Below are 27,820 nucleotides of genomic sequence, written 5' to 3'. Positions count from 1 at the left end.
GGAATCATCATGTTTAACTTGCCATGTTAATCCAGATTTTTTTTTTGTACTTTGGTGCACAGTTCAAATGTAACTGAATTTTATTAATTTTGTTGATATTTTTAAAAATCTGTAATTAAAGTATTACAAGTAAATATGTTTATCACAGCCTTAGAAGGCGACTTAAATTCACTAGATATTAGAAAAGGGTTAAAAAAAATAAAATAAAATAAAAATAAAAACCTAAATAGAAATGAATTCTATTTCAAAGAATAAAAAAGCAACAAAAAAAACACAAAAAAAGCAAAAAAACAAAAACACTTTAACGTCGCACCTACTACACGTCATCACGCAGTTGATCACGTCACCAACCAGGAAATGAGTGGAGAGGAGGGACTGGAGAATCACAACAGAGCAACTCACCGTAACTGCTGACAGTTCTGTTCTGTGCCGCCAAACCACGGTGTGTTTCCCCGGTTATTACCGTCAACGGACATGTCACGGAAAGCCAAAGAAGAATATTATCGCTTCTTTACCGTTACCGACCCGCGTACACACGAGAAAGGACACACCGAGTACAAAGTGACAGCGAGGGTTAGTTTACAGTCTTTATCTCTCTGTAGCTGCACTTTCATTTATAGAAACGTAGCTTGTGTGTGTAATTACGCGTAATAACTATCTGGTAAGCTGATGTGTTAGTGTCTTGCTAAAGTGTAATTCATGTTTAATTTATCGATGTTGAACCATGATTCCCTTTGGTCCATTACATCAGTCAAAAGTAGGTGGCTTTGCGTTGTTATCCATTTATGCCACAATGAAGTCACAGTTCAGACAGATAAATACACAATGGGCCTTTTATGGTGCACACGGAGCGCTCAAGTGCAACACAGAGAACTTGTGATTCAATTCAGGCGCTCCAGCACCCCCATGACCACACTAATGCCCCGTGATTTACACAGGCATGCATACAAAATCAAAGAGGATCATGGAATGTGTGGGACTAATTCAAGCCTCCATCACTTGCTCTCGTAGTTATTAACAAGTAAACGTACAGAGAGCTCCCAGGTGATCCATTTCCAATCATTATATCATGCATGATTTAATGTCAGAACACTGGTCTGAGGTTTCATGTTGTGCCTTGCAGTTTGTGTCCAAGCGTCATCCAGAAGATGTGAAGGAGGTGGTGGTGTGGAGGAGGTTCTCAGAGCTGAAGAAGCTCCATGGAGAGTTGGCCTACACACACAGGAACCTGTTCAGAAGACAGGAGGAGTTTCCGCCTTTTCCTCGCGCACAAGTTTTTGGTAAAACATTGTCATAATCTGTCAGTTCCATCTCAGGCTAACTGGGTTGGTTTCTTTACCAACAGATGTTTTTTTTGCATTCTCAAAGCTGTTAAATCAGCTCAATTAGTCTGTTGAGTAGCTTTAAAAAAAAATCTGGAGAGGATGTGCTTGTTCCAGTTTTTCTGTCTGAAGCATTTTGTCATGATTCTTGTGACACTTCCTCTCACCCGATGGCTTAAGTTGAACAGTTGTTACCTTACACAGCTGGAAAGGCAGCTACACAACTGAGCCGTACTAATGGATAGTCATCATTTGAAGTTTATGGCAGCATATAAAACCAACGCTGCCTTGCTGGATCAGAAATCAAAGTGCTTGGCTAACAGGTGGTGATTTAATGAGATATTTGCTTAACACCACTGCAAGCTACAGCCACAAAAACAACCACAAAACAAACACTGTAACCTCAACCAGTTTGAGTTTTATTTATATATTTGTGCTGTTATCTAATTATATGTTTGTTCCCTATAATTTCTTGGCACCGCTGTCTGAATTTCGAACATACTGTCATTATAACTTCGTCATTGAGTCGGTTTTTGTACTGTGTGCTTCTGTTTTTTAGGGCGGTTTGATGAGGCTGTGATTGAGGAGAGGAGGAATGCAGCAGAAACCATGCTTCTGTTTACTACCAGCATACCTGCACTCTACAACAGCCCACAGCTCAAGGACTTCTTCAGAGTAAGAAACACTTACACATACGCTCAAAAACCATGTTTATACTTGTCTTTAAACTGCATCTTTAACATCTCTAACTGTAGTGTACTTGTGATCAAACAACTCAAACCGTTTGCTGAGGTGGTCTGGGATGGAGTTGGCCACATATTTTTCATAGTGAAAACCTTTAATGCATCCTGACAAGGACTTAACAGGACAATATGGCATAATTGCAGGACGTGGTGGTTGTTTTGGTGACAGTGTGCCAATGTTAAATAAAATGGACAGGAGCCAGAATAGCTTATACATGTGTATTAGTTTGTAAAACATCTTTTTTTTTTCCAGACAGACAGAATGAAACAAACCTGGCACTTGTCTGGAAACAGTCTAATGTCATAACTGTGTATGAGAATAACAGACCTTCCAGCAGAATGACTTTTTCAGGAAGTAGGAAGCTGAACACCTTGGAGACCTGTGATAGACACAGGTGTGACCAACGATGTGTCTTGGCTGTCTGTGTGTGTTCAGATCACCAAAACACATTTTAAAGTACAAACAGGGTCCAAGTGAACCGGATGTGTAGTAGCCAGACCAGGTGTCATAATACTCCTGCTTTTCCTCTTCGTGATGCACATATGCTTCTTTCCCTTCTCTTTGCTCCCCTTGCATTCTCCTTTCCCCTCACTTCTCCTGCCACTTCTCCTCTTTCTCCTTCCCTCCTCTCAGGGCGGCGAGGTCACAAGACCTCTGGATCCCTCCCCTCTCGCCTCCGCCGGGCCTCTGCCTCCCCCTCTCATCCCTCTCCCTAAACGAAGGGCCTCAGACTGTGAGCCTGCAGAAGAAGAGGAAGGGAGGGAGGCTCCTACTTTACCTCAAGATCTGGGCACCAACCTGAGCTTAGAAGTGGGAGAACCGGAGGTGGCAGCTGAGGCCTACAGCGAGATCGGAGGATCCCCGACAGAAGAGGAACGGGAGGAGCTTAGCGATGCAGAACTAAATGACCGAGGTCTGACTACCATAATTTTGGGCTTTCTATCTTTCTTTTTTTTCCCCCTTGTTCTTACTTTTTCGTTCATGTTTCCACGTTTAGTTCCATCTCCTGAACCATCCCCAGCCAGAAACCACCAACAATCGACAGAGACCCAGGAAGAATTTGATTCACTGTTTGACTCCGTGGCTGAAGAACAAATCCCATCTCCGAAGGAAGACGTTCCTCCTCCACTGTCTGATAATGACTTGGCTGTCTTTGATCCCTGCTATAAACAAGGTGATATAAAAATAAATGTGAATATTGTTATGTGAAAAAAGAACAGTGGCTGTTCAGTGTGGGGTGACTTTATCTCAAAACTTAACTTGACGTTGTGTTTTGTTCTTTTTAACTTTTACTTCCTTTTATAAATCCATCCAGTATTTGCTGAGCATCACAGCATTTCTTACCAAAGATAGATGTCTGATGGAGCAATGCTTAATAAGGCTAACGCTCTCTGATTGGACTTCCTTCACTTGCATTGTTCAGGCTCTGCTTTGTATAAATGTGGTGCTTTGGCCGAGTGGCTCCATGAATTTCTGTTGCTCTAATAGTTGCACATTGTGACCCGATGCTGTGTAATATAATACAACAGCTGAATCATTTTCTCTCTTGAATTGAGTTATGCTGTAAAAATAGATAGAAAAAGTAATAGAAATGAATATCAGTATGATGACTTTGGTTACATAATGTTCTTTAGAGTCCACCATCAGTATTAATATTGCTATTCACCCCTTTAAATTGGTTTTTCCTGATTGAAGTGGACTCTGATACCAGTCAGTGTGGTAGCGTGGCCGAGCGGTCTAAGGCGCTGGATTAAGGCTCCAGTCTCTTTGGGGGCGTGGGTTCGAATCCCACCGCTGCCAAGAATGGCTTTTAAATTGCAATGTACTGAATAAGGAACAGTGAAAAGTTGAAGATATGTCTAAGCAGGGCTCCGACTGAAAAATGTTGGTTTCGTAATCAGTTTAGCTGGTGATTATTTTTGTGATTCCTTTGTTTCTAATTTGTCTTTTAAATTTCAGAAGATAGTTTAAAGTTATAATTTCTCATGTTCAGTTGTTTGTTTAGTTAGAACTGACATATTTCAGTTGACTAATGTGTTAGACAACGGGCATCAGTAGCTTCTTAATCTGAACTGATGTAACCAGACAATGGTTGTTTTTTTGTTTTGTTTTTTTTTACAAATTTGTCACATGTGAAAGCAGACATAATCTAAAGACACCATGGACTTACTGAAGAACCTTCAGAACCCACTGGAAAAGTTATTTCTCTACTCGAACATCCCTGTCTCTCTCTATTTCAGATAGATCAGATTCCGCCACGGATCACTCAGAACTGTTCTCGCTGCCACCGGCCAGTCTGGACGGGAGAGACGCAGGCTACTTGAACCAAGCAGCCAACGAGCTAACAGCTGCCATGGAGAGGGAGAAGGAGGGAGAATTTAGTTCTGCCATTCGTCGATACAGGACGGCGGTGGATATTCTGATCACTGGAGTTCAGGGTGAGGAACACTGCTGTGGGGAAAGATGACAGGAGGTGATTAGTAGTTGAACTACATGCTAAAGAAAGATGGAAGATGATTGCCCCAGAGGTGAGAATGTGGTGGAAAATTTATAAAACAACTCAGCGACGCCCTGCACAGCTGTCTGTTATCTCTATTACTAGGCTGCTCTCTAATCTGTAATCATGTGAGCCCAACAAACCCAGCAATTTTTTTTAAATATTGCCTTTTTCCTGAATGCACTCTGTCATGGTCACTTGTGCATGAATTATCAACCAGCTTTGTTGCCATAGCGACAGACCGTGAAGTCACTCTTTCAACTGCTAAAGCTGCGGATTGCGTGACGGTGCACCATGTGCAAATAAAACAATGTATTGAGCATTTACGTTTACGGCTGCGACACCTTAGCGACCATATTTTCTGATGTGCTGCTCACTCACGCTGATAGATGCATTGGAAGCAGCTGATACACATGAACACATGCAGGAGGGTCTAAGGTTCAGCACAGAAAACATGGCGTTGTCATAAAGTGCTGTTCTATTCTAGTATTTATTGTCCTCCTATGTGCTTGCTGTGAGTCAGTAATGGATAGATGAGCTATTACATCATCCATACAGTCTGCTTAGCGGGAGCTGAAGTGTGGTAGCGTGGCCGAGCGGTCTAAGGCGCTGGATTAAGGCTCCAGTCTCTTCGGGGGCGTGGGTTCGAATCCCACCGCTGCCAAGAATGGTTTTTCAGCTGTTGTAGAAGGACTTCAGTTGTCGTTTGAAGTGCAGTCTAAAAACATGGTGTTTGGTTCCTAACTGGTGGAGGATTTTGTCTCAGGTGCATAGTTTTACTCAGTGTTCAATCAAAAGAATGTGGGTTGAATTCTTTGAGACGTTCTATCTCTCTTTCAAATTTCTTCACATGATATCTAAAAGAATTCTTTCTTATCTTGAGACAACATGTCCGAGCGGTCTAAGGTGCTGGATTAAGGTTTTAAGTCTCTTCAGAGGTAAAGGTTTGAATCCCACTGCTGCCACAGGATCTTGAGCATTAAACAGTTACGATGATGTACCGATATATAAGGATCTCTTATAAGAATCTTAAGATGGCACACATGAATAACATTTTAAGCCTTTCCTCTTAAAGAAGAACCTTGTTGTTTCTTATATGCTGGAAGACCAATCTTACGTAAAATATACAGTCAACATCTCAACCATGAAGCTGTGATGACAGTCTCTTAAACACAGATTCAAACTTATGCGTTTTCATACATGACAAGCCAAAGGAACCAAATCTGTCAGCTTGCAGGGTTGGGTTTCCTGCATCATTAGTCTTCTTCAGACTTGGTTCCTGGCTCAAACATGCATGGCTGAATTACTCCAAATTACAAATTGCTGTGTGTGAGCAGAGCTGTAGGTAAGCTTGTGTGCTTGAGCTGCAGCAAGTGGGGAACGGTGCAATAATGCAGAGTTACATCTAAGCCAGGTTACAACAGGAAGGGGATTATTTTTAAGCGGGAAAACGTAGCTTTGGAGGTTTTTTAGAAATGTAATCACATGACTGGAGAGGGACTTTCAAACTTCTCCTTTTTTGTAGAATCACATTCTTTTTCAGTGGCTCTCAAGAATGAAAGCAATGTGGGAGGGTAGTTCACCTGTAGAATGGAAACCACATGTGAAACCAGCGTCACAGGTTTTAATGCCATCTGTGATGTCAGGGAAGATGGCCACAGGTCCAACACTATCCACAGATATCATGCTCAGGACAAAGGGTAGCGTGGCCGAGTGGTCTAAGGCGCTGGATTTAGGCTCCAGTCTCTCTGGAGGCGTGGGTTCAAATCCCACCGCTGCCATTTAACTCTTTCCCCACTAAAAACACCCACACAAGTAGGGATTATGTCAAATTTAAAGAGAGAAGCATTTCACCATGTTGTTCATTCATGTCTGAAAACTGCTGCATTTTAAAATGTTTTGAAAGTTTTTTAGGAGTTTCCCTTTCCTTTAGTTTGTATTTGATTTTCTGTGCACGTAAAATATCTCAAACCACAGAGAAGGGAGTTATCACCAATCAGAGCAGACTGAACTTTTATTTAAAACCTTAACGAGTTAAAAACAGAGAGAGGTGCTGCAGCAATGTACAGTCTGAGGAAAATAATGTGTTTTTGAAACATTAAAGCATGTGAACATGTTCTACTAGACCCCAAAATAGAATTATAAACCTGTAGAAATACATCATATGGGCTCTTTAAGATAATATTTGCCTCACCAGCTGCTTTGCATTCATGCATTTGTCGAGTTAATCCCACAGTTACACATGTATGTGCTACTGCTACCATGTCACAACCCTGTCATAGGTTATCTATAGGTGCCCTGCTGTTTGTTCTCTCTTCAGAGCTATTAATAGAAAAGTAAAGTTCACCCAGCCTCTGCCACGACGTGTATGACAGTGATTTATCTGTCGACATGTGGTAGCGTGGCCGAGCGGTCTAAGGCGCTGGATTAAGGCTCCAGTCTCTTCGGGGGCGTGGGTTCGAATCCCACCGCTGCCAAGAACCCTTTTCGGCTCAGATATGTCATTAGGAAACCATAAAAATGATAGAACTAGATACAGTAGTGCTGCACATAAATTAAAATTCAATGTCATGTGTGTTGTTTCTGCTCTGCATGTGCACAGTCCCACTATTAGTCCAGATGAATCATTTCCAACATTTTGTGTCCATACAGGAGACCCTGACCCGGCACGCAGGGAGTCCGTGATGAGGAGGACGGCTCAGTATCTGAAGCACACCGAGATGTTGGTCGACAGGCACTCCTCGCCCACACACACTCTCACGCCCACACACACACATGCACAGGACCCGTAGACCCGCACACACACACACACTGTACATTAATACACACATGAAGACAGATCAAAGACAAACGAGCTCAGGGTTGTGATGTGCACACACGTGTCACACATACTCACAAAAAAATGCACAATGAAGTATGGCAAGATCCATCTGAGCCCCAACATTCCCAAACAGAAGGTCGTCCAGGTGGGAAATGCTACTGTTTATGTCACACACACACACATGTAGACACACACTCCTGAGGTACACACTACACTGCAGACTGGTCCTTTAGTTGCCTTTGTTTAGTGACAAATGTGTGATTTACAACATCTAAATATATGGAAAGTAACTGTACACCAACTGGATTCATGGATAAACAATCCATCTCTCTACCTTGGTCTCTGTATCTTGCTTTTATAATGTTCTCTTCTTGGATACAGTAACGTGTATGTATATCAGTGATTTGCATTTTGCACAATGTTTTGTTAATAAATATGATTTTAATTTAAGTCAATGACATATCTGTTTTCTTAGGTGCATTTTGAAATAGCAGTTGATGCAACCAGTTAGATTTAAAACAAACTATTTACGTTTATTACATTTACAAGTACAGGCCCCACATTAGAAACGTCAGTATGCCTTCTTACATTTTGTCTACCTTTGGTTTTGAAAACAGACTATTTTTTCGGATGCTCTGTGCTGGAGGGGTTGTGTTTCTCTACCTTTCTCTTGAAAAAAAGCCCCCAAAATGTTCTGTTTGATTCAAGTTAGTCACCGTACTTGCCCATATGGTTTTTTTTCTTCTTTCGAAACTCAAGCGCTCAAGTTCTCGAGCTGGATTATTCCTCTTTGTAAAGCTTCTACAGACTGGGAGTCATCTTGTAGGTCAATGTTTTTGCATCTCCCCAACACCTTTTGCACTCATGCAGCTCTATATCATCCCACTCCCACCTCCTTGCTTCACTGCCAGCACTATGCGTTCACTGTGGTCGTCCTGCCCAAGTTCATGCTGGACACCATCTGAGCCCAATTCTCTTTGAGCTCATTAGGGCCTGAAAATGTACCCCCAATATTTACCAGCTTCTTTCCATGTTCTTCAGCAAAGTTTCATTTTCACAGGTTAGTGCCACAGAGCAAACAACTTATTTTCTCCATAAACATCGACACAAATAGATCGATGTTATGCAACGTCCTTCATGCTGTCTGAGCTGTCGCAGAATTTCCACTGACAGCACTGCTGAAGCACCTGCGCATCTGTTTTGCTGAGCTAGACGCTGAAAGCAGCACACTGTCCAAGAGGATGACCACTGCAGCTCTGATTAGTGGCACTGTGGCTCGTTTAATACCTCCCGATTAAAGCTGGGGCTGTGTTTCTGTTGGTCACTTCCCATCTTTCTGAAGTTACATACTCTGTTTTTGTCCATTTGGAGCCATGATGCAGACATGCCGATAGAGACAGCTCATAGGATGAAAACTGAGAAAGTTCTGGTGTTCACAGGTCAATTTATAACCGTTTTAATGCAGTTAGACAAGTTGGAAATCACAGGTGACCTCAGTTGTATTTCATTGATGTCACTGCATCAGTGATCACAAACTTTTCTTGCAGTGCTTTTCTACTTTGGGGCTCGTATCTTCAATATAGTCTTTCTAAGGTATTTGCTCTTAATTGTTTTTGAAAGGAAAAACCTGTAAACTTGGGGAAAAAAGCAATTATTAAGAAGTGACATTTAAATGATATTGCACAGGGGTGTACTCACTTCTGTTGTATACTGTAAATGCACATAATCATGCACTATAGCATCGGGGTTCTAGGTTTGTTTCTGTATACAAGGACAGTAGGAGACGTGCGATGGTGTTTTTCTCGCTAATGCAGCCATTAGCGTTTTTAATGGTTGCATCATTTCAGAGCAGACTGTCCAGTGTAGTTAAGTACTCGCTCGCTCTTCGACAGAATCCAGCAGTTCTTGATGGTTTTGCAGGTGCAGTAGCGAGGCAGCACCTCTAAGTGGCGCTGTTGGCTACCGGATAATAAACAATTACACATCCTCTTGTGCAGAAACTCCTCATCCCTCTTTTTAATGTTAAAATCAGGTAAATGTGATGTTTGTTTTCCTCGGCTGAGCGGTTCTGAGCACAAAGCGGTAAACTGGACGAAACTGTTAATGAACTCTTCTGCCTTCAGCTATCAAAACAGCTGCTGCCAGTTCAGTTCTGTTTCCTTTTATGTTAAATATGCTGTAGAGGGGGAAAAAAAGTCCACCTCTGCAAAATGGACATTTAATGAGGTGACGCAATATTTATTATAACTCAATTAGCCTCTGCTTTTGTCTCATTAGTGTGTGTTTGTCACCTTATACGCCCTGTTTTGGTATCACAAGATATCCCTTCTTGACACTGTAGCAGGTTAAAGAACTGTAATTATTAACATATCCAATATATAAAAAAAAGCCCCTATGTTTCCAGCATCCTGTTAAATATATACCTCCAGACGATATACAATTATGTTTGCAGGAGTTTCAATGTGCACGGATCCGGATGATATTTTAAAGAATCAAACCAACTACCTTCTGCAGGCTTAGTTTCCGCATTTTTTTGACAAAACAAAAGAGGACAGCGGTTGATCGAGAGAAAAGAGGAGGAATTGGGATGCGAAAAAAGAGAAAAACGGATCACTGCCATACAGCAGAATCCCATCTCTGGAGAGGAGAGAGGGATGGAGGGAGGACTGGAAGGACAAACAGATGGAGAGGCAACAAAAAAAAAAAAAAAAAGAAAAAAAAAAAAAAAAGAGGGAGGCCGGCAAGAGGAAAAGGCTACCCTCTCGCTCACCAGATGAGAAAATTAGGGGTTGCAGGGAGCGAGAGATAACAGAGAGGATGGAGGAGAGGAAAAAAGAAGGGATGAGATTAGAGGATAAGCAGAGATCATCCCTCCATTGTTAAAGGGATGGAAAAAAACTGACCCTCCCTCTTCCTCTATTTTCATCCCCCCCGTACCTCTTTTTTTTTTTTTTTTTTTTCATGCTTTGTATTGACCATTGTGGGGAGCTTGAAGTGGATGGAGGGATGGCGGAGAAGGCAAGAGATAACATAGCTCCATCCTGTTACATATCCCTCTTTTTCCCTCTCATCTCTCCACCTCTCTACCTTTTCTATCCATCTCCCCCTCGTTCTAGTGCTCCACCTGTGAAATGCAGAGGATGTGCGATAGAGAGGAAGATGGAGAGACAAAGAGATGGATGGATGGATGGATGGATGGGATGGATGGATGGATGGAGGGCGGTAGGGAGGGAGGTTTGAAATCAGAGCGGGGGTAGAGCCTCACAACATTAGCATGCTGAGAGTGTCAGCATTCTCCTCTTTTTTTTTTTTTTTTTTCCCTCTCCCTCCATCCCCATCCCTCTTTCCATCCCTCCCTCTGTCTCTTTCTCCTCACTGGTCACTGCAATTATACCATCAAAACACTCCAGCCTGAGAGCATAATAGCTTCCCCCTGTGAGTGTGTGTGTTATCATGAGAGATCAAAAGAAAGGCATGTGTGTGTGTGTATGTGTGTATTTGTGCATAATTTAGTGCCATACATGGTGCATTACGTGTGCATGTATGACATGAAGGGCAGCTGTTGGTGTGTGAGAGTGTGTGTGAGCCAAATCTGGATTTTGCAGGAATTGTGTGGGTGCACACGAGAGAGAGAGTGTGTGTGTGTTTTAAGTGTCTCTTTGAGTCCTACCGGCTAGAAAAACTGCTTCTCCAACCTCTGACCAAACGCACTCTTAAACGCACTCTAAGAGACCCACTTGTGTGTGTCTAGTGAGCGTCTATTTACACACTAGCTCACACTAATGGATGCACACAGGCGTACAGTCATGGCTTGGAGACACAAACCGTTATGACCTACATGCCCAGTGGGTCATCATGAAGCCAAACAGCACACTGTGACACCTTCGGCTGTCTGCACACTCACTTTTTCCCTCTCTCCCTCTCCCTCTCTCTCGCTGTTTTTGTTTTCGTTCGTATCCCTTCCGCCCTCTGTGTCTTCCTTTTTTCTCTCTTTCTCTACAGCACACACCACTCTGCTCCCCTCTATGAGCTTGTTATCCCTCTCTGTCCATTCGTTCCTCTCTGTCACCTTGCCCTCAGCTATTTGAGTACACTTCTGTCTTTCATACTCCCTCCCATCTCTCTCTCTCTCTCTCTCTCTCTCGCACACATAAACACATTCACTCTCTTCCTGTCTGTCTGCCTCGTGCTCTGTTCCAACCTCGCTCTCTCTGTTTCTGTCTGTCTTGGCATATGTTTTCAGCCTCTCAGCGTCTCTTTTACTTCAACCCGGGGTCTGAATGTTCGTTGAAGAGTGTCACCAGGACAGTTCGGTTCTCCCGTCGCGACGACGGTTTGAAAAATGTCTGAAAAATGCAGCGCTCGATGACCTTATTTTGGCATCGTCATTTATCACCGACGCAGAAATCCTGAACTGGAGGTGTGTAAAAGGAGAAATGTGAAGAATCACGAGTAGAAATCTGTGTAAGAATTCCACAACACCAAAGATGGCGGTTGTATGACACATAGCTAGATTTTTTTCTTCTTACAAAAACGTCCTGAGAAAGTTCTGCAAAAGGTATGAGAAGGTTTTCAGTGAGATGTTTTCTTTTAGTTCCCAAAACGTTCTACTTAAAAGATAGGAAAATTAAAGATGTTCTAGTAATGTTGGGTGATAACGTTGTTCGACTATTCCACCCTAACTGAAAGCGTTCTTCCTCTCTTATCACTGAAGAACACTTTATAAATCGTGTTCCCTAAACAACGTCCCTGAAACATCTTCAGAACCCTGCAAGCAGAATGTTTGCTGATACGTCACACTGCAGGAACATCTTATGAAGAACTTTCTGTCTACTGAGGCCTCGATAACATCTCGAAAATGTTCTCTGAATGTTGAGAACATTGAGAGCATCCCAGCTAGAATGTTCTTTCTGCAAAGTTCTGCTCATGTCTTCAGCAGGACGTTTCAGTTTAGTTCCCAGACTGTTGCTTTTAATCTAAAAATGTTTGGTGATAACGCTGTTGGGCCGTTATACTCTAACGTTCTCAAAACTTGTTACATTCAGAACGTTCTTCCTTTGTTATCACGTAACACTGTGGAACATTGTGGGAACATCATAATGTGTTCCCTCAACAACATCCCCCAAACGAATCCCAATGCTGCCTTGAGAACATCCTTCCCAGTTAGGAAACATTCAGCGTGCATGCGTATTTGAAGTATAACGCTTTTAAAACCATATGTGGGGCAGATTTTATGTCCTAGTGACCACTGGAATTGCAGCTCTCTTCAGTTAGGATGGGGACCTGACCCAAAATACTCCGTCCAGGGATCTTACCAAGATGGCTACCGGGTGGTGAGCCTTGCCTACAAGCGCTCTGAGCAATTAAAGCCACACAGGATCTAATGACAGATGTCTTTTAGTTGCATCACTGGAAATGTTTTGCCTGTAGGTTTGCTTGTCAGTCAGTAGAACAGAACAGGAAATACTTATGCAGCTACTGGTTTGCACCTAATAGGACCGTTCTCAACTATGCACTGTAAAAGGTGGACGTTGTGCCGGTGACGTCACCAAGAGGTTCATGGAGCCTTGAGTTTGGAATTTGGCCGTTGTTTTTGGTCTCTCGAACCCTGACGTAACAAGGGAAGGATGGATCTGACTGAGACCTGAGAACATACCGTGTTTTATCGTCTATTTTCCTCTAAATGGAACCATACTTTACTAAATGGACTTCAAGCTGTATTTAAAAAGTCTTGAAACTAGAGACTAAGACCATGAACTCATTTGGAAAATGTTTACTGAGATAACCAATCAAGTGAGAAGTCGGGTCATTTTGCAATAGACTTCAATACAATCTGACCAGCCCTCTACTGGCCATTAGGAAGAATGCAGGTTTGAACCACTAGCACATTTTCAGGCCTGGATGCTACATCTTTCTTTTATAAACTGTCTCGGTTCCTAACACGACAGTGACCCTAAACAGACCTCCAGTCTCTGTAATCCCTATTTGACCAAGACGAGCAGTAATGGAGTGCAGCATGTGCCTCCACAAACACTCCACCTAAACCCAAATGAGACAGTTTGGGAAGATTTGGTGTGCAGAGTGATGGAAAAGCAGCCAACGAGTGCTCAACCTATGTGGGAATACCTTCAAAAGCATTACAGGTGACTGCCTCATGAGGCTGGTTGAGAGAATATGCAAAGCTTCCATCAAAGCAAGAGGTGGGTACTTTGAAGAATCTAAAATTAAAAATGCATGTGGCTTTGTTTACACATTTTTTATGGCTACTGCATAGTTTAATGTGTAATTCCACAGTTCTGATGTGTTTGGTGTTGTTCTATAATGCAGAATAAACCCTTGAATGAGTACATGTGTCCAAACAACATGTATAAAGATACCACCTGACAGCATTTCCAGCTGAGATGTTTTGTTCTATAAACGTTCTGAGAAAGTTCTGCAAAGTTCTACTAGTGCTGTGAAGTGGTCTTTTTTTTTGCAGGCCTCTGAAACGTTCTTCTTTAAGGTAGGATTATGTTCTCTAAAGACATTCTCAAAACATTTTTCGAATGTTGCAATCTTTGATATCATCATTGTCATTATTGTTGTAATATTTTATAGAAGAACATTCTATGGTGAAGAGTTCCACCTTAATGCGTTTTAATAGGGAACAGTAAAGGAACATTTTGTTAAAAAGATTGTGATGTGAGGCCTTCAAAACATTCTGGCAACGTTAGATTGAGAACCTTTCTTAACGTGTAACACAATCATTGGCCCTGACAACATCCTCAGAACATCTTCTAAATGTTTTAAGTATGCCGTATCCAACCTTACAGAACCAGTACTTTTTCTGTTTTCTGTAAAACGTTAGAACTTCTTAGTGATGTTAGTCAATATTGTAGGAACGTTCCCTGCTAGTAAGGGTCATAGTAAAGCATACGGTTTATTTAGAGCTGCACTAATTCATTCATTTGGTGTTATAAAATGTCCAATATTTACTCTTTTTTATCTCTGTGTTTGGTCTCCACCACCTCCTGAGGAAAACATTTGGCTCTTTAGCTGCTAAATCCTGCACTTGCTGAGTTTGTCTCTCAGCCATTTGGTGCTCATGCAGGTACTGGGAGTGGATTTATCTATCTGCCTGTCGTAGCTCGGAAAAAAAAATTAAAAAACAAGTTTGAAAACCAAACCGATGAGCTGAAAGAAGCCGAGCTGAGGCGCTGGGGCGATAACTCTCTGCGGTTTTGTCGCGGTGATTGGCCTCTTTCCCACCGAAAACACTCATTTGACCCACTGTTAATATGAAAGTATTGATTAATGCGGCTTTAATTGGGGTTTAAATCTCCTTCCCCTCCTGCTAGCCGCCTCTCTCTGCTCGTTCTGCTCTCTCATCCCCCCCCATCCCACTTTCCCGCTGTAAGTAAATCAATGGACATACACTTTATGCCATTTATTGATCCTTTCATATCTATCCGTCCTCACCCCCCTCCTGTTCTTGCCCTCTCACACTTTTCATACTCCGCTCCCTCCATCCTTTTTCTCACCCCTCTCTGTCTCCCCTTTGAATTTGTAATCTCTTTTCCCCCACTCTGTCTCTCTCTCTCTCTCTCTCTGTCTTTCTCTTTTTATCTCTCGCTCTGGGATATCCTATTTATATGGCTGGCACCTTCATGCTTCTACTGAAGTGTGTGCATGTGTGCGAGCGCGCGCGAGAGAGAGTGTTTGATGTTAGTCTAAGTGGTTAACATAATACGAGCCCTCGGAGAGATGACGTTCGGGCACTCGCACACACAAAGACGCACACGTACACACAATTTCAGGCTTTTTGGTCGGCTTTTCTGTGAACAATTTGTGCTTTTTAGTATTCTCCAGCTTGTGCGGCAGATCCATGTATTATCTATCAATTGCATTCTCCCACTCTGCCACTCTGTCCACACCTTTGTTCCTCGACCGCCTTCCTAGAATGACAAAAACCCAGTATTATCTTTTGTTTTTTATTATTGCAGATGGAGCCATCATTTCGTGACCTCGCCGTCTCTCATCCTCCTCCCTCTGCATGTGTTTTTATTTATTCAGACCTCTCCCTCTTTCTCTCTTTTTCCTGCCCTCACCTCCTCTCTGCATGTTTATGTTTATTCAGACACATCTCCCTCTTTTTTCTCTCCCTCCGTCTCCCCCTCCGACTCCCCCCCCCCTCTGTATACCCACGTGTCCAGCCTTTGTTACCAGCCTTGTTTCCATAACAACTGCGACCTTTCACTCAGTGCATAACCGTTTTTAATCAGAAGCAGAGAAAGACGGAGATGAGATGAGACTAAGAGGTGGTGCCGGGGAGTGGATTGGGGAACGCTATCAGGTGATGAGACGGGGGAAAAAAAAAACAAATGATGCTGAGAATAAACTGAGGAATAGAAGCCGGGCCTGGTCTCATGGTGAGATCCTGCTGGGAGGAGTCTGAAGGCAGGTTTGGATTCCCAGCAACAGGTGTGCTGCTGAAGTTCAAGCATCTACTTCAATGGCTTAAGAAGGATGTCGAGTCAGATCAAGGACAGCTGCAAAAAAGACCATTGTGGTGCATTGAAATGTTTTGCTCTGTTGCCTGAGTCAAGTTGTAAAGACTCTTTGGCTGATAAAGTGAGCTATAGTTTGAGCACACGCTTGACTATAACCTCTGCAGCACGTTATTCCACCATATATCCGCCCCAGCATAAACAATAGCAGGTTGCAAGATTTAAAACAATCGAATTTACTGATTTAGATGAATTATTTAAGTTGCAGATATTATTTCGATGGGTTGGGTTGACAAAATAATGTCGCATCAACTTCATATTATGTGTAATTTAAACTAAAATTTATGCATTAATTGATTTTTAACTAAATTCAAGTCGAAGGAGCTTAATGAAATTGGCTTGATTGCACACTTAGCGCTAAAGAAGCTTAATTTATTCTTTTTAATTTCCCAACTTTTGCCTTTGTGCTGCTAAATATGGTAGCTATGTGTACAACATTTAATAATTCTATATAAATATTGTGGAAAAACTGGTTGAAACAACTTAATTGTTATGAATAATCAACTTAAAAACTCGTGCTTATGCTACCAAACAAATCAATCAATAAGTTGCACTTAAAATAGATTTGATTGTAGAGGATAAGCTAATTCTCCCAACTTAGTATTGTTTGTTGGTTGAACATAACTTCATTAGAAGTCATCATAACTTAAAAAGTTTAATTTAAACTGTTGCGCTAATCTGGTTTTGTTGAGCCAAGAATGTAGGAATTATAGTAACCCTCAGCCAAGTGAGCTTTAAGTAAAGCGTTCAAATGTAACACATGAAAGATATACATTTAAAATAAAAAAAAGTGCTGCAGTAGCTAACAAAATAATGAATTATAATACATAAGTGCATTGTGCAAACTCCAAAAATAATGAATTCACAAATTTAAAAGCAACACAAAACTTCATAGTAAACTATAGAACTAAAGTTGCTTTTTTTTTTTATAATCATACATTCATCAGTTAGATTCTAATGTTAGAAATGAACAAGATGCAGACTGTGTATTCCACATCTCTGTAGTTTAAGTTGTAAAAAAAGTCATCAATAATTAAATGTGATCATTTAATTATCACACAGAATTTTGCAAAACATTTAATTTATCACTTGTCTTACATTTACAAAAAAATGACGTCTTTTGGGATCAGATGAAGAATACTGTGTGTGATTTATTAACCTACTTCTGGATGTGTTTGGTTTAAAAAGAAGCTTTCTAACAAACTGTGTGGAGGTACTGTTTGATCGTCCGTTCTGTGTTTGTCTCTAAGTCCAGTTTCAGTGCAGCTCAGATCTCAAAGAAGATTCCAGCGTCGAGATAAAACTGTTAATGAGTGACGAGCCGACTTTCAGTGGAAAGTAGGTGAGAATGTGCTGCTGAAGGTCTCCACAGCTCAGCTGGAACTGTTTTGACCCAAAAACGTTCTGAGTAAACGTTTTGCAAAGTTCTACTCATGTTTGTAGTTGGAAGTTTGTTTGTTTTTTAGTTCCCAAACTGTTCTTTTTAAATGTAGGATAACGACAGTTGTTTGAAAAATGTTTGGTGGTAACATTGCTCTAATGTTCTCAAAACTGAACGTAGCACTGAGAACGTTCTTCCTTTGTCATAATGTAAAACTGTGTTCCGCATTTGTTTACGTATCACATTGCAAAGAACGTTCCGTTATCCGAGACCTCGATGACATCTGGAAAATGTTTTCCGAATGTTGCCGTGAGAACATCCTTGTTTTGTCTTCACTGGGGAAATGTTTTATAGAAGAAGATTTTAAAATGTGTTCCCTCAACAACAAGGCTAAGCGTTCTAACTTTAATATATCACGTTACAGGAACACTACAAAAGTTCTTTATAAGTATATACAGAACAAATATTTTGCCATCTGAGGCCTCGATAGCATCTGGAACACATTGTTTAAATGTTGATTTGAGAACGTTGCTCCGTTTTTATCATGGCCCATTGTGAGAATGTTTTATAGAAGAAGATTCTATACCGTGTTCCTTCAATATCATCCTCAAAACATGCTCAGAACATTGCAGGAAGAATGTTCCATCTTATAGTATTTCACATTATAAGAATATTTTAGAAAACTTGTTGGAGGCCTTGACAACATCCGGAAAACACTTTTTGAATGTTACTTCTTTTGTTATTATGGAACATTGAGAGAATTGTTTTACAGAAGAACGTTCTGTAATGTGTTTCCTCAACAACAAAATGTCCTCAGAACATTGCAGCCAGACTGTTCCACCTTCGTTAATAAATCTCATTACAGAAACATTCTATTAAAAAAACATCAGCGGTCTCAATAACCTCTGGAAAATATTTTCTGGATGTGGCATTGAGAACGTTCTTCCTTTGTGAACATGGAACGTTTCATAATGCGTTCATCAATGACATCCTTAAAACGTCCTCAGAACATTGCAGGGAGGAAGAATGCTCCACTTTTATAATATATCACATTACAAAAACTTTAAAACATCATGTAAGGCATTGACAACATCTGGAAAACATTTTTAAACTGTTTTTTGAGAACGTTCCTCCTTTGTTATTGTGGGAATGTTTTATAGAACGTTTTACAATGTTTTCCCTCAATAACATCCCCAAAATGTCCTCCTCCACCTTTGTTAATGCATCACTTTACAGAAAGGTTTCATAAAAATCTGAATGTTCCTCAGTTGTTATCGTGGAACATCATCTGTGTTCCTCAACAACTTCCTCTGGAAGAACAACCTTTGTTAATATGTCAAAAAAAGAACATTTAATAGGAATAATCTGAGGCCTCTATTACATTCTGAAAACATTTTTTAAATGTTCTTTGCCGTTGTTCTTCCTTGTTATCATGGAACATCATCTGACAACGTTCCCCAGAAATGTTGCAGTTAATGCTCATTAACTTTATAGAATATTGTTGGAATTGATAAATATGTTTTAAACGTCCTTTAAACATTAGATTAAAACTTTAAGCTGTTATTAGAACTTGTGGGTTTCCTGCTAGCCGGGTTCTGTGATGCAGCATCAGCTCTACAGATGCATGTAAAATGTTCTTTATTGCCGTTTACATTTACAGCTGTGCCTGTGTGGCCATAAAACCATCCTGTACAATAAACTGTTGCCGTCGTTTGTAACAGGAAAAGCGAATTAATTTCACATTATAAAAGTGACGGCTGCAGCCCGATTAGTCACCGTGTGTCTCGGTGAGTGCGTCCGTCCGTACCGGGGGTCATGCCAACATGGGAGGGACCGGACCGTCAAGTGGACAGCTCTCGAGCCCGCCCGCCCACCGCGCGCCACTCCACACCGGGAGCAGCGCGTGAGGCTGATGCAGCCACAGATGGATGGATCCGCGAGGGAGGACAGGAGCGGCGCACAACTGGAGTAACGAGGAGGCGTTCGGTGAGTACAACTGAGAGCACGAATATAGAGCCGAGAGGAGGAGGAAGAGGAGGCGCGGGACGGGGAAACATCCCGCTGAAGGCTGCTCCAGTTCTGCCCGCACCGATGTCCGAGGCCCGTCCGGTGCCTGAGACCGAGACAGAGCGCACAGGAGCGGCTGCAGGAGTGGAGAGCTCCGGGGGAACCGCTGGAGCTGTTCTCTGGCGCTGAGAGTGAGTTAAATTTAAACTTCGCCGCGGCGCTTGACATCATTTTTTATTTTCGGCTCTGCTCCGCTCGGCTCTCCGTGTGTTTATCTTTGTTTTCGTACTGCGACATTAGTCCACCGCTGCCAATTAGTCACCGGACGCGCGCGCACACACACCGAAACTGACAGCTCGTGCGTCAGAAAAGCGGATTCCTCGCGCGTGGCAGAAACCCGGCAGATGTTGCCGCGCGCAGGCTTCAAACATCAGCATCAGGCGTCAAATGAATTATTCAAAGTTACGGCACAGATGTATGGAAAACAAAGTTACAGCGACGAACCAACCAGCTGGCAGGGAACGTTCCCGCAACATTCGATAATGCCACCTGCGAGTTCTTGTCATTTCTTTTTTCAATCAAATGTTCAAAAGACTATTTTAGGATTTTTTTTTAAATTTTAATTTTATTTATTTATAGTAATGTTTATATAAAGTTATTATAGTGTTTTGATGTCAACACTTAGAGAAGGAACCTTCTCATACCAGTATTCAAAAAATGTTTCCCAGACGTTCTGCAGACCTCAAATGGTTTTTAAATTTTTTTTTTTGAAAAAATGTTAAGAGAACACATTAGAAAAAAAACTTGCCTCTGTAAGATATTCTCACACTGTTCCATAACAACAAAGGAAGAACATTCTCAATGAAACATTCATTAAATGTTTTCCAAACGTTCTCGAGACCCCAGACGATTTTTAAAAAATAAAAACATTCCTGTGATGTGACATGTTAAAAGGCGGCTGCAGTGTTCTGAATGCATTTTGGTGATGTTGTTGAAGGAACACATTATAGAACGTTCGTTTGTAAAACTGTTCTCACAATGTTGCACGATAGCAAAGGAAGAACGTTCTCAAACCAAATTTCAAAATGTGTTTTCCAGATGTTTTCAAGGCCTCGGATGACGTAATGTTTTCTGTCTAGAACGTATTATAACATTACTGTAATGTGATGAATTTAAATAGGACCTTTTGCCTCTTGATGACGGAACAGATTACAGAACATTCTTCTGTACATTTCCACAACGTACCTCAATGCAACATTCTAAAAACATTTTCTAAATGACCTCAGATGACAGAACGTTCTTTATAAAAGGTTCCTGTAACAAAGGTGAAACATTTTGGCTGCAATGTTCTGAGGATGTTTTGGGAGAACACATTATAGAATCTATGAAACGCTCCCACAATGTTTCACAATGTTACACGATAACAAAAGAAGAACGTTCTCAGTGCAGCATTCAGTTTCGAGAACAGTCAAACAACGTCACCACCAAATGTTTTTAGAATGTTCTTAGTTTTCTACCTTTAAGAAGAGCATCCTGGCAAGAAAACTTCCCATCAGCATAACTTTGCAGAACTTTCTTGGAACGTTCTTTGAAACCAAACAACTCTAGCTGCGATGTTGGTGTGACAAGCCCAGACAGAACTAAACTGAAACAGCTGACCCAAATAGCGTTCCCTTAGAATATGTTTTTGGTATGGTTGAAGCACACATGAGCCTACTTTCAGCTATAAATCTGCAGTTAGGGTTTATATCTATCTATCCTTATGTAATAGGCAACAGTTTGCCCACAAACGTAGTTCTATGAAACATATCTACTCCCTCTGTGCAATTAAGGCCCAACGTAGAAGACTCACAGGTGTTGCCATATGTGCTATTTTTTTCAAACACATTGATCTCTGCATGCAAATTTCCCAACACAACTCACTGACATGCATTATTAAACACCAATGTGTGCTTTATTTCCTTTTTTTAAATTTTTTTTTTATTCCCACCCCCCCTCTCTTGTCAGTTTTCCCAGTGACAGCTCCAGCAGTCCAAGTGCGCCATTCTTAAGCCTAATCTACTGGTTAATAGCTTTCGTTTTCATTGCTCAGTGTTCATATTTTGTGCAGCTTTTCCACTGGCTTTGAAAAGCTAATCTGCCCCTGATATAAGCGCATTGGTTGGCTTGCCATCTGGGCTGTATTATAGTAGAGAGGAGAGGGCATTTGAATAATTGATATTTAGCTATTTATAGGAGGATTATTCTCTTCATGTTGCAGCGGGGGGAACTTTGGTCGTATCCGTCCATCTATGTGTCCGTCTATCTGTCATTTGTGATGGTGGCAAGTGACGACTGAGCCGCTCGCTTGGTCTAAAATGCAGAATACTGTGCGTTTTCTGTATTTTTTTTGTCTACCTGCTGCACCCCTGCCAGTCTGTCCTTACATCTGTCCATTTATCATCCGTCCGTCTTTCTGCTCACTGAGCTGTAGTGTATCCATCTGAAGTGGATTAGGGGTGTTATCAAAGCTAAGTAGGACTACTGTTCACACACACACATGCATACATGCTGCTCTCACTCCATTTCACTCCACAAGGACCATTGACCATTGTTAGCCCTCTCTCAAGCCTCTTTCGCTTTTGTGTGCAAGTGTACGTGTGTGTGTGTGTGTGTGTGCGCGCATGTGTGTGTTTGACGGTAAACACTCTGATCAAACAGCGCTTAACAAGCTGCCTGAACTGATAACAGAGAGAGAGGAGGAAGAGAGGATGAGAGAGGAAGGAAAAAGGGGCGTCGGGAGCGAGAGGAGGTTACAGAAAAAAGGAAAAAAAAAAAAAAAACGAGGAATGGGCATGTGTGGTTTTGATCATGATCAAATGGGGAGATTTATAAGCCTGATATTCACTGTCCTCCACTTTACAAGCTTTTCCAGGTATTGTAGGGAGGCTGTGTAGAATAGCATACCGAGAGTTGTCTGCGTGCAAAAGTTTCCAGAAAGAATTCCAGCAAAAAAAAAAAAAACATTTAGTGATTTCTCCCACGCTTTTGTTTTCCATGCCACCGTCCTCCATTTTGTCCTGTGTTTTTAATGACGTTTCTTAGACGGTACACATTCGAGAGCAACAGGAAAAGACGGCACGAAGAGAGGAGGACGATACGTGACAAAGATCATGAGCCAGATGTTAACCCAAATGCACCAGCAGCACTCGGCCTGACCCCCCTGACCTGTTTCCTCCTATCATATGCTAAAGAGAAAATCAACCCGAGCGAAAAAATGTTAGGAGCCATTTGAGAGTTCGTCTTGTCTGTGCTTTAGCTCCACGTACTCTCTCCAACACCGTCACTGTAAACGCTTGTATTTTTGCAGCTCTATGCAAGGACACGTTGCGGCTCATTCTTGTTGCTATCGAAGTGGAAGTGGCTGCATCCTGTGATAGACCAGTGACCTGTTTTGCTGTCCAGGTAAGCGGAAGTCATGTTGTAGCCACATCACGATGGGCATCTGTTCGCTGTCAGCCATGTGTAGTCCTGAGGGCCACGTAGAGGCTGCGTTAGGTGTAAAAACTAGGAGTGGAAACAGCAATCTATCCGCAACAATCCAATATGCAAAGAAAACATCTGCTTATAGTGTCATCTGTAGGGTAGCAGATAAAGAAATGTGCACTTAACATAAACAAGGGTCCATTTCTTTCCTTTTTATTAACCTTTAACACTCACTGGAACGAATGCAGAAGAGTGCATGCACATTACAACTATAGTTTCTTGCCTCTTCTGTCATTTATAGGGGAACGCAGACTAGTTTAACCACGAGCATTTACCAGACAAAATGCTTCCAAGCTTTGAGTCTTTTTTCTGTAATAAAACAATGAATGTTAAGGGATTAAATGTCTGGAAGAGCTAAGAAATCAAACTTTGGTTGTGTTGTTTTGAGTTGATGTGGATGCTACTGATCGCCGGAAATGGGCTTTTGATTTCGTCCAGTGTTGAAGCCAGGTCTCTTGATTGAAGTGAAGAAATATCCTATCCCTGCAGACATTAAGATATTATGTATGCCATTATTGTGAAATATTGTGTAGTTGTTTAAAGAAACGACATGAAATTTGAGGTTTGCACCCTCCAGTTAAAACCAGCTGCAGCACCCAGTTCACTCAAATCACAGAAGAGACGCATTTTCATTTCATTTTTTAATTTCAGATTTTGAGGTATTCATTTTTGGGATGGATGGGATTGAGGCGAATGGAATTTCATTGAAAATGGCATTGAAAAAAAAATTAAAAGCATCCTCTCTCAGATTCCTGTTTTGCTTAATAATTCACACAAAACACTATCAGCCGTTTGAACAAGGCCTGTTTCTTCTGCATAGAGTGGTCCCAGTAAAAAAAAAAAAACACAGATTTTAATGTGATTTTTCAGAGCTTTGACTACAACAAATATTGGTTGAAACTAAAGTGTAGGACATTTAAACCAAGTGACAAACTGTCTGCAACAACAATCACTGTTCTTTCTGTTTCTTCACAGCGATGGATTCCCCCACGGATCTTTTCGATGATTCTGCTTCTCAGATTCATTCTTTCGCTCCTGCTCTCAACTCCTCAGATCTCCCCGGAGTTCATCCTCAGGCCGGTCGCCCTCCTCCGGCCTTTAGACCCCCCGGCTTCCCCCTCATCCACCACCTCCTGCAGCCGGGCGGAGGCCACAGGAGGATCGGAGGGCTGCTCAACACAACCCTGAGCTCGCACAGACACCTGGAAGATAGGAATCTGGACGAAGACGAAGGAGAGAGGGATGAACAGGTGGAGCAAGGGATGGACGGAGGAGTGGAGGGAGTGATGGAGGGAGAGGAGAACCTGCTGGGGGTGAAGAAGAGGCACAGCGATGCCGCTCTCACGGCAGAGTGGAGTCAAGATGTCCTGAAAGTGAAGAGGATGAAGCTGGAGGGCCGACAGAGGGATGGAGAGGCGGAGGAGGGAGGCAAGAGGCGTGAGGGAGGGAGGGCTGGGAGGAGGAGAGAGAGGGAAGAGCTGAAGGAGCAGCTGGAGGAGGCCAGAGAGAGACTGCAGGCGCTGCAGGAGAAAGTGTGGAGGGCGTTCGGGGAGAAGCACATGGCCGACGAGGAGAAGAAGAGGAAGCGCGGCAACAGAAACAGCGGCGGAGGTGATGGAGATGTGGGGATGCTGGAGGAGGAGGACATCGCAGAAGGGATGTACGATGAGGAGGACATCGATGGTGGAGAGATGGAAAAGGAGTCTTTCTCTCTTCTCTCCGCTTCGCCGTTCGACAACTTCCACAAACGCAAAGAAGAAAAAGACAGAGAGGGGAGGGTGGAGAGAGGAAGAGGAGGTGGAGGAGGAGGAGGAGGAGGGCTGCATCTGGAGGGCCTGATGGAGGGATCAGGGTTGTGGTTGGACTGCGGGGGGCTGGTGAGGGGAGACTGGGATGGAGGGATGGAAGACGAGGGCGAGGAAGGAGGGCAGAAGTTTGCTCAGGCGCTGAAGCTGGAGCTGGGCAGCGCCGTGGCCCGAGTCATCGACCGAGTCCTCCGCCTCTACACCGAGATGACAGACTTCACTCCTTCCTCCCCGCCGGCCGCCATCTCCTTCCTCCCGTCCGATGCGGGAAACGACGGGGGGAAGGAGAGGGGAGTGTGGATGGGGCTGCTGACGAGAGGAAGGCGGGAGGAAACGGCGAAAGGGAAGGAGGACAAAACCGGAGGGCAGGACGGGGAGCGAGAGAAGCACCTCCAGAAGATGAGCAACGGGAGCTCGCTGCCTCCTGGACCGCCTCATCGCGCCGAGCCGCCCGATCTGGGAATGCCATTGGCCGTGCAGAGGTCACCTGACACTCGAAAGGCCTACCCCCTCCTCGGCCCCCCTCTCTCGGCTCACCTCAATCCCTCTCACCCAAACCTCACCCTGCATCACCCCTCCTTGCCTCGCCCTCCTCCTCTCTCCCACCCTCCCCTCCTACCTCCAGCTTCACAACCCAAGGACCCCTCCTCCACGTCCTTCCACCCATCTTCATCCTCCTCCTCTTCCTCCTCCTCTTCCTTCCCCGCTCCTCCCCCTCCGCCTCCCCCGCCACCGCCTCTCCCTCTCCCGTTGCTGCACTATTCAATGCAGCAGCTCTTCTCTCGTTCGCTCCACCACCCTCAGCTCCCCCACCTCCCGCCGTCCCGCAAGGACTATTTGAACTCCGACCCTTTCCTGGAGTTCTCGTCTCACCCCTCGTCTCACCCGTCCTTCCCCCCGCTCCCCCTGCTCGGTCACCTGGACCCGTCGCTTGTTCGCCACGGAGGCCGAGAGAGGGAGAGAGGGATGAGGGGAGACGGGGGCATGAGAGGAGGCGGAGGGATGGACGGGGGAGAGCTCTACCTGACAGCTGGGGGGATATCCTTTTGTCAGCATGTTGGGAGGGATGGGGGAGAGAGGTGTCTGTTTACAGTGACTATAAAAAGTACTCACCCCCCTTGGAAGTTTTCCCCTTTCATTGCTCTTAAATACTGAGTCATGGTCAATGCAATTAGGCTTTTAAACGAAACAAAAAAAAATAGAATAAAAAGACTTGCAGGCCAAAGTGAAAACAGGTTTCTCCAAAATAGTGTCAATTAATTGAAAATATTAGGCATAAAATAAGCGATTGCTTTAGTGTTCACCCCCTTCAAATTTTAGTTTTGAGTCCCTTGCACATCTGGAGACTGTAAATTTACCCCATTCTTTAGCAAAACTGCTCAACTTCTGTCAGGTCGTATAGGAATCGTGTGAACAGTTCTCACTCGACCACTACACAACATTCACCTTGTTGTCTTTGAGCTATTGCTGTGTAGCTTTGGCTGTCTGCTTCAGCTCGTTGTCTAGCTGGAAAACAAATCTTCTGTTAAGTTCAAGTTGCCCTCCAGTATTCATTTTACCCTCTACCTTTAAAAGCCAAGAAGCATCATGATGCTGCCGCCACCATGCTTCATATCATGATGCTGCCGCCACATGCTTCATATCATGATGCTGCCACCATGCTTCATATCATGATGCTGCCGCCAACATGCTTCTCTGTGGGGATGGCGTGTGTGATGACGTGTCCACTAAATATAGCATCTAGTCTAATAGACAAAAAGCTCAACTTTGGTGTCATCAGACCAAAGAACTTTCTTCCATTTAATGTCAGAGTCTTCCACATGCCTTCTGGTGGCCTGTGTTCAAGATTTAATTGGCGCTTTTGTCAACAGTGTCTTTCTCTGTATCACTCTCCCATAAAGCTTGTAAAGCTGGTAAAGAACAGGCAACAGTCCGATTTCAGCTGCTGAAGTTTGTACCTCTTGGTGGCCTCCCTCACTTGTCTATTTCTAGCATGGTCGCTCAGTTTTCAAGGATAATAATTCATTGTTGAAAGCAGAAAAATGGGGAAACTTCCAATGGGGGTGAATACTTTCTGTAAGTACTTTGTGTGTATGTTTAAAGGAACATGTGTATCTCCTTAACTGGCCTCATGTGTACACCCAAGAGGGTTTGTCTCCCTGCCATCTGAAGAAGGCCAAGCTCATGTTCTTCTACACGAGATACCCCAGCTCCAACACTCTGAAGACGTACTTCCCTGATGTCAAGGTGTGTGTACCCCATCACAGTGCAGCAAGATTTTATCCACTATTGAGCTAGATAAATAAATCATTTGTTTGTTTTTTTTTAACTCAAACTTCATTTTAAGGAGAGTCAACTTGAACTTTCCATTTGTTTTTACAACTTAAGTGCTTGCTTTACCCAAACGTAAAAGGTAAAACGTGATTTTGTCACACGTGTTTACTCCTGCTCAATAAAATGTTAGTTGAGTTGCAGCAGAAAAAATTGAAGATCCTTGAACGCATAATGTCACTGAAATTACAATACCAATTTAAAGAGACACGTGAAGAGTCAAGTTGATAGAATCCACAAAAGTAAACTATAAATGAACAAAGCAGAGATATAAATGAGATTTATTCTAAACAGTCCTTTACTTCAACTCAAATGCTTCATTCAGAATTCAAGGCAAAACTTAATCATCCTCCAGTTTTTTACTTAATTGGATCATCATTTGTTATCAACAAGACCCAAAACCACCTCCAGGATCTGGAAGGACGATCTGACCAAGAAGCAGAGCGATGGAGAGCTGCATCAGATAACTTGGCCTCCACAATGACCCGACCTGAACCCAGCTGAAATGTTTAGTGATGCAACACAGAGTGAAGGAAAAACAGCCAACAAGTGCTCAGCATATGTGGGAACTCCTTCAAAAAGTATTCTGACTAGTTCATGAAGCTCGTTGAGAAGATGAGTGTGCAAAGTGGTTAATAAAGCAAAAGGTGGCGACTTTACCGAATCTGAAATTAAATTCATAGTCTCTCTCTCTCTTTTTTTTTTAGATCTTTCTTTTCTACACCTTTTTTAAGTAAAAAATAAATAAAGAAAACCCATTAATCAGTAGATCCCCCAAAAAACAAAGCAAAAATCCCGTAAGTGAAAAAGTTTTATTCAAAATATAACTTAAATGAAGATA

At 42.7% G+C, this 27,820-nt stretch overlaps 2 protein-coding genes and 4 non-coding genes across 6 annotated transcripts in view; all 6 read left to right on the top strand.

Moving 5' to 3' along the window:
* Nucleotides 1-387: 387 nt before the first annotated feature.
* Nucleotides 388-7,834, top strand: snx15 (sorting nexin 15). Its single transcript, XM_008289886.1, has 7 exons — nt 388-573; nt 1,124-1,280; nt 1,882-1,997; nt 2,700-2,979; nt 3,064-3,240; nt 4,307-4,504; nt 7,216-7,834. Exons 1-7 carry the CDS (start codon nt 475-477, stop codon nt 7,353-7,355), a joined length of 1,167 nt encoding a protein of 388 aa, XP_008288108.1. The 5' UTR covers nt 388-474; the 3' UTR covers nt 7,356-7,834.
* Nucleotides 3,785-3,866, top strand: trnal-aag (transfer RNA leucine (anticodon AAG)). The gene has a single exon. It is a non-coding gene; the product is annotated as a tRNA-Leu (tRNA).
* trnal-aag (transfer RNA leucine (anticodon AAG)) lies at nt 5,146-5,227 on the top strand. Its single transcript has one exon. It is a non-coding gene; the product is annotated as a tRNA-Leu (tRNA).
* trnal-uag (transfer RNA leucine (anticodon UAG)) lies at nt 6,263-6,344 on the top strand. The gene has a single exon. It is a non-coding gene; the product is annotated as a tRNA-Leu (tRNA).
* trnal-aag (transfer RNA leucine (anticodon AAG)) lies at nt 6,959-7,040 on the top strand. Its single transcript has one exon. It is a non-coding gene; the product is annotated as a tRNA-Leu (tRNA).
* A 15,986-nt stretch (nt 7,835-23,820) lies between the features above and the next one.
* The window catches only part of LOC103363229 (prospero homeobox protein 1-like), a 12,468-nt gene continuing 8,468 nt past the window's right edge, over nt 23,821-27,820 (top strand). The window contains exons 1-2 of the mRNA XM_008289891.1: nt 23,821-25,686; nt 26,788-26,895. Of these exons, the coding sequence (XP_008288113.1) occupies nt 23,821-25,686; nt 26,788-26,895 (1,974 nt within the window). The remainder of the gene's footprint in view (nt 25,687-26,787; nt 26,896-27,820) is intronic.

This window comes from Stegastes partitus, unplaced genomic scaffold, assembly GCF_000690725.1.
Source record: "Stegastes partitus isolate 25-593 unplaced genomic scaffold, Stegastes_partitus-1.0.2 Scaffold643, whole genome shotgun sequence".
NCBI classification, from domain to species: Eukaryota; Metazoa; Chordata; class Actinopteri; family Pomacentridae; genus Stegastes; species Stegastes partitus.
Note: the sequence above shows the minus strand (reverse complement) of the source record. Positions and strands in the feature narration are given on the sequence as shown.

Excerpts from the sequence above, each read along its gene's own strand:
- snx15 (XM_008289886.1), top strand. The coding sequence starts at position 475 with ATGTCACGGAAAGCCAAAGAAGAATATTATCGCTTCTTTACCGTTACC. Across the intron at positions 1,281-1,881 it reads TCCTCGCGCACAAGTTTTTG|GGCGGTTTGATGAGGCTGTG; the intron begins GTAAAACATTGT and ends TCTGTTTTTTAG. Across the intron at positions 2,980-3,063 it reads TGCAGAACTAAATGACCGAG|TTCCATCTCCTGAACCATCC; the intron begins GTCTGACTACCA and ends TTCCACGTTTAG.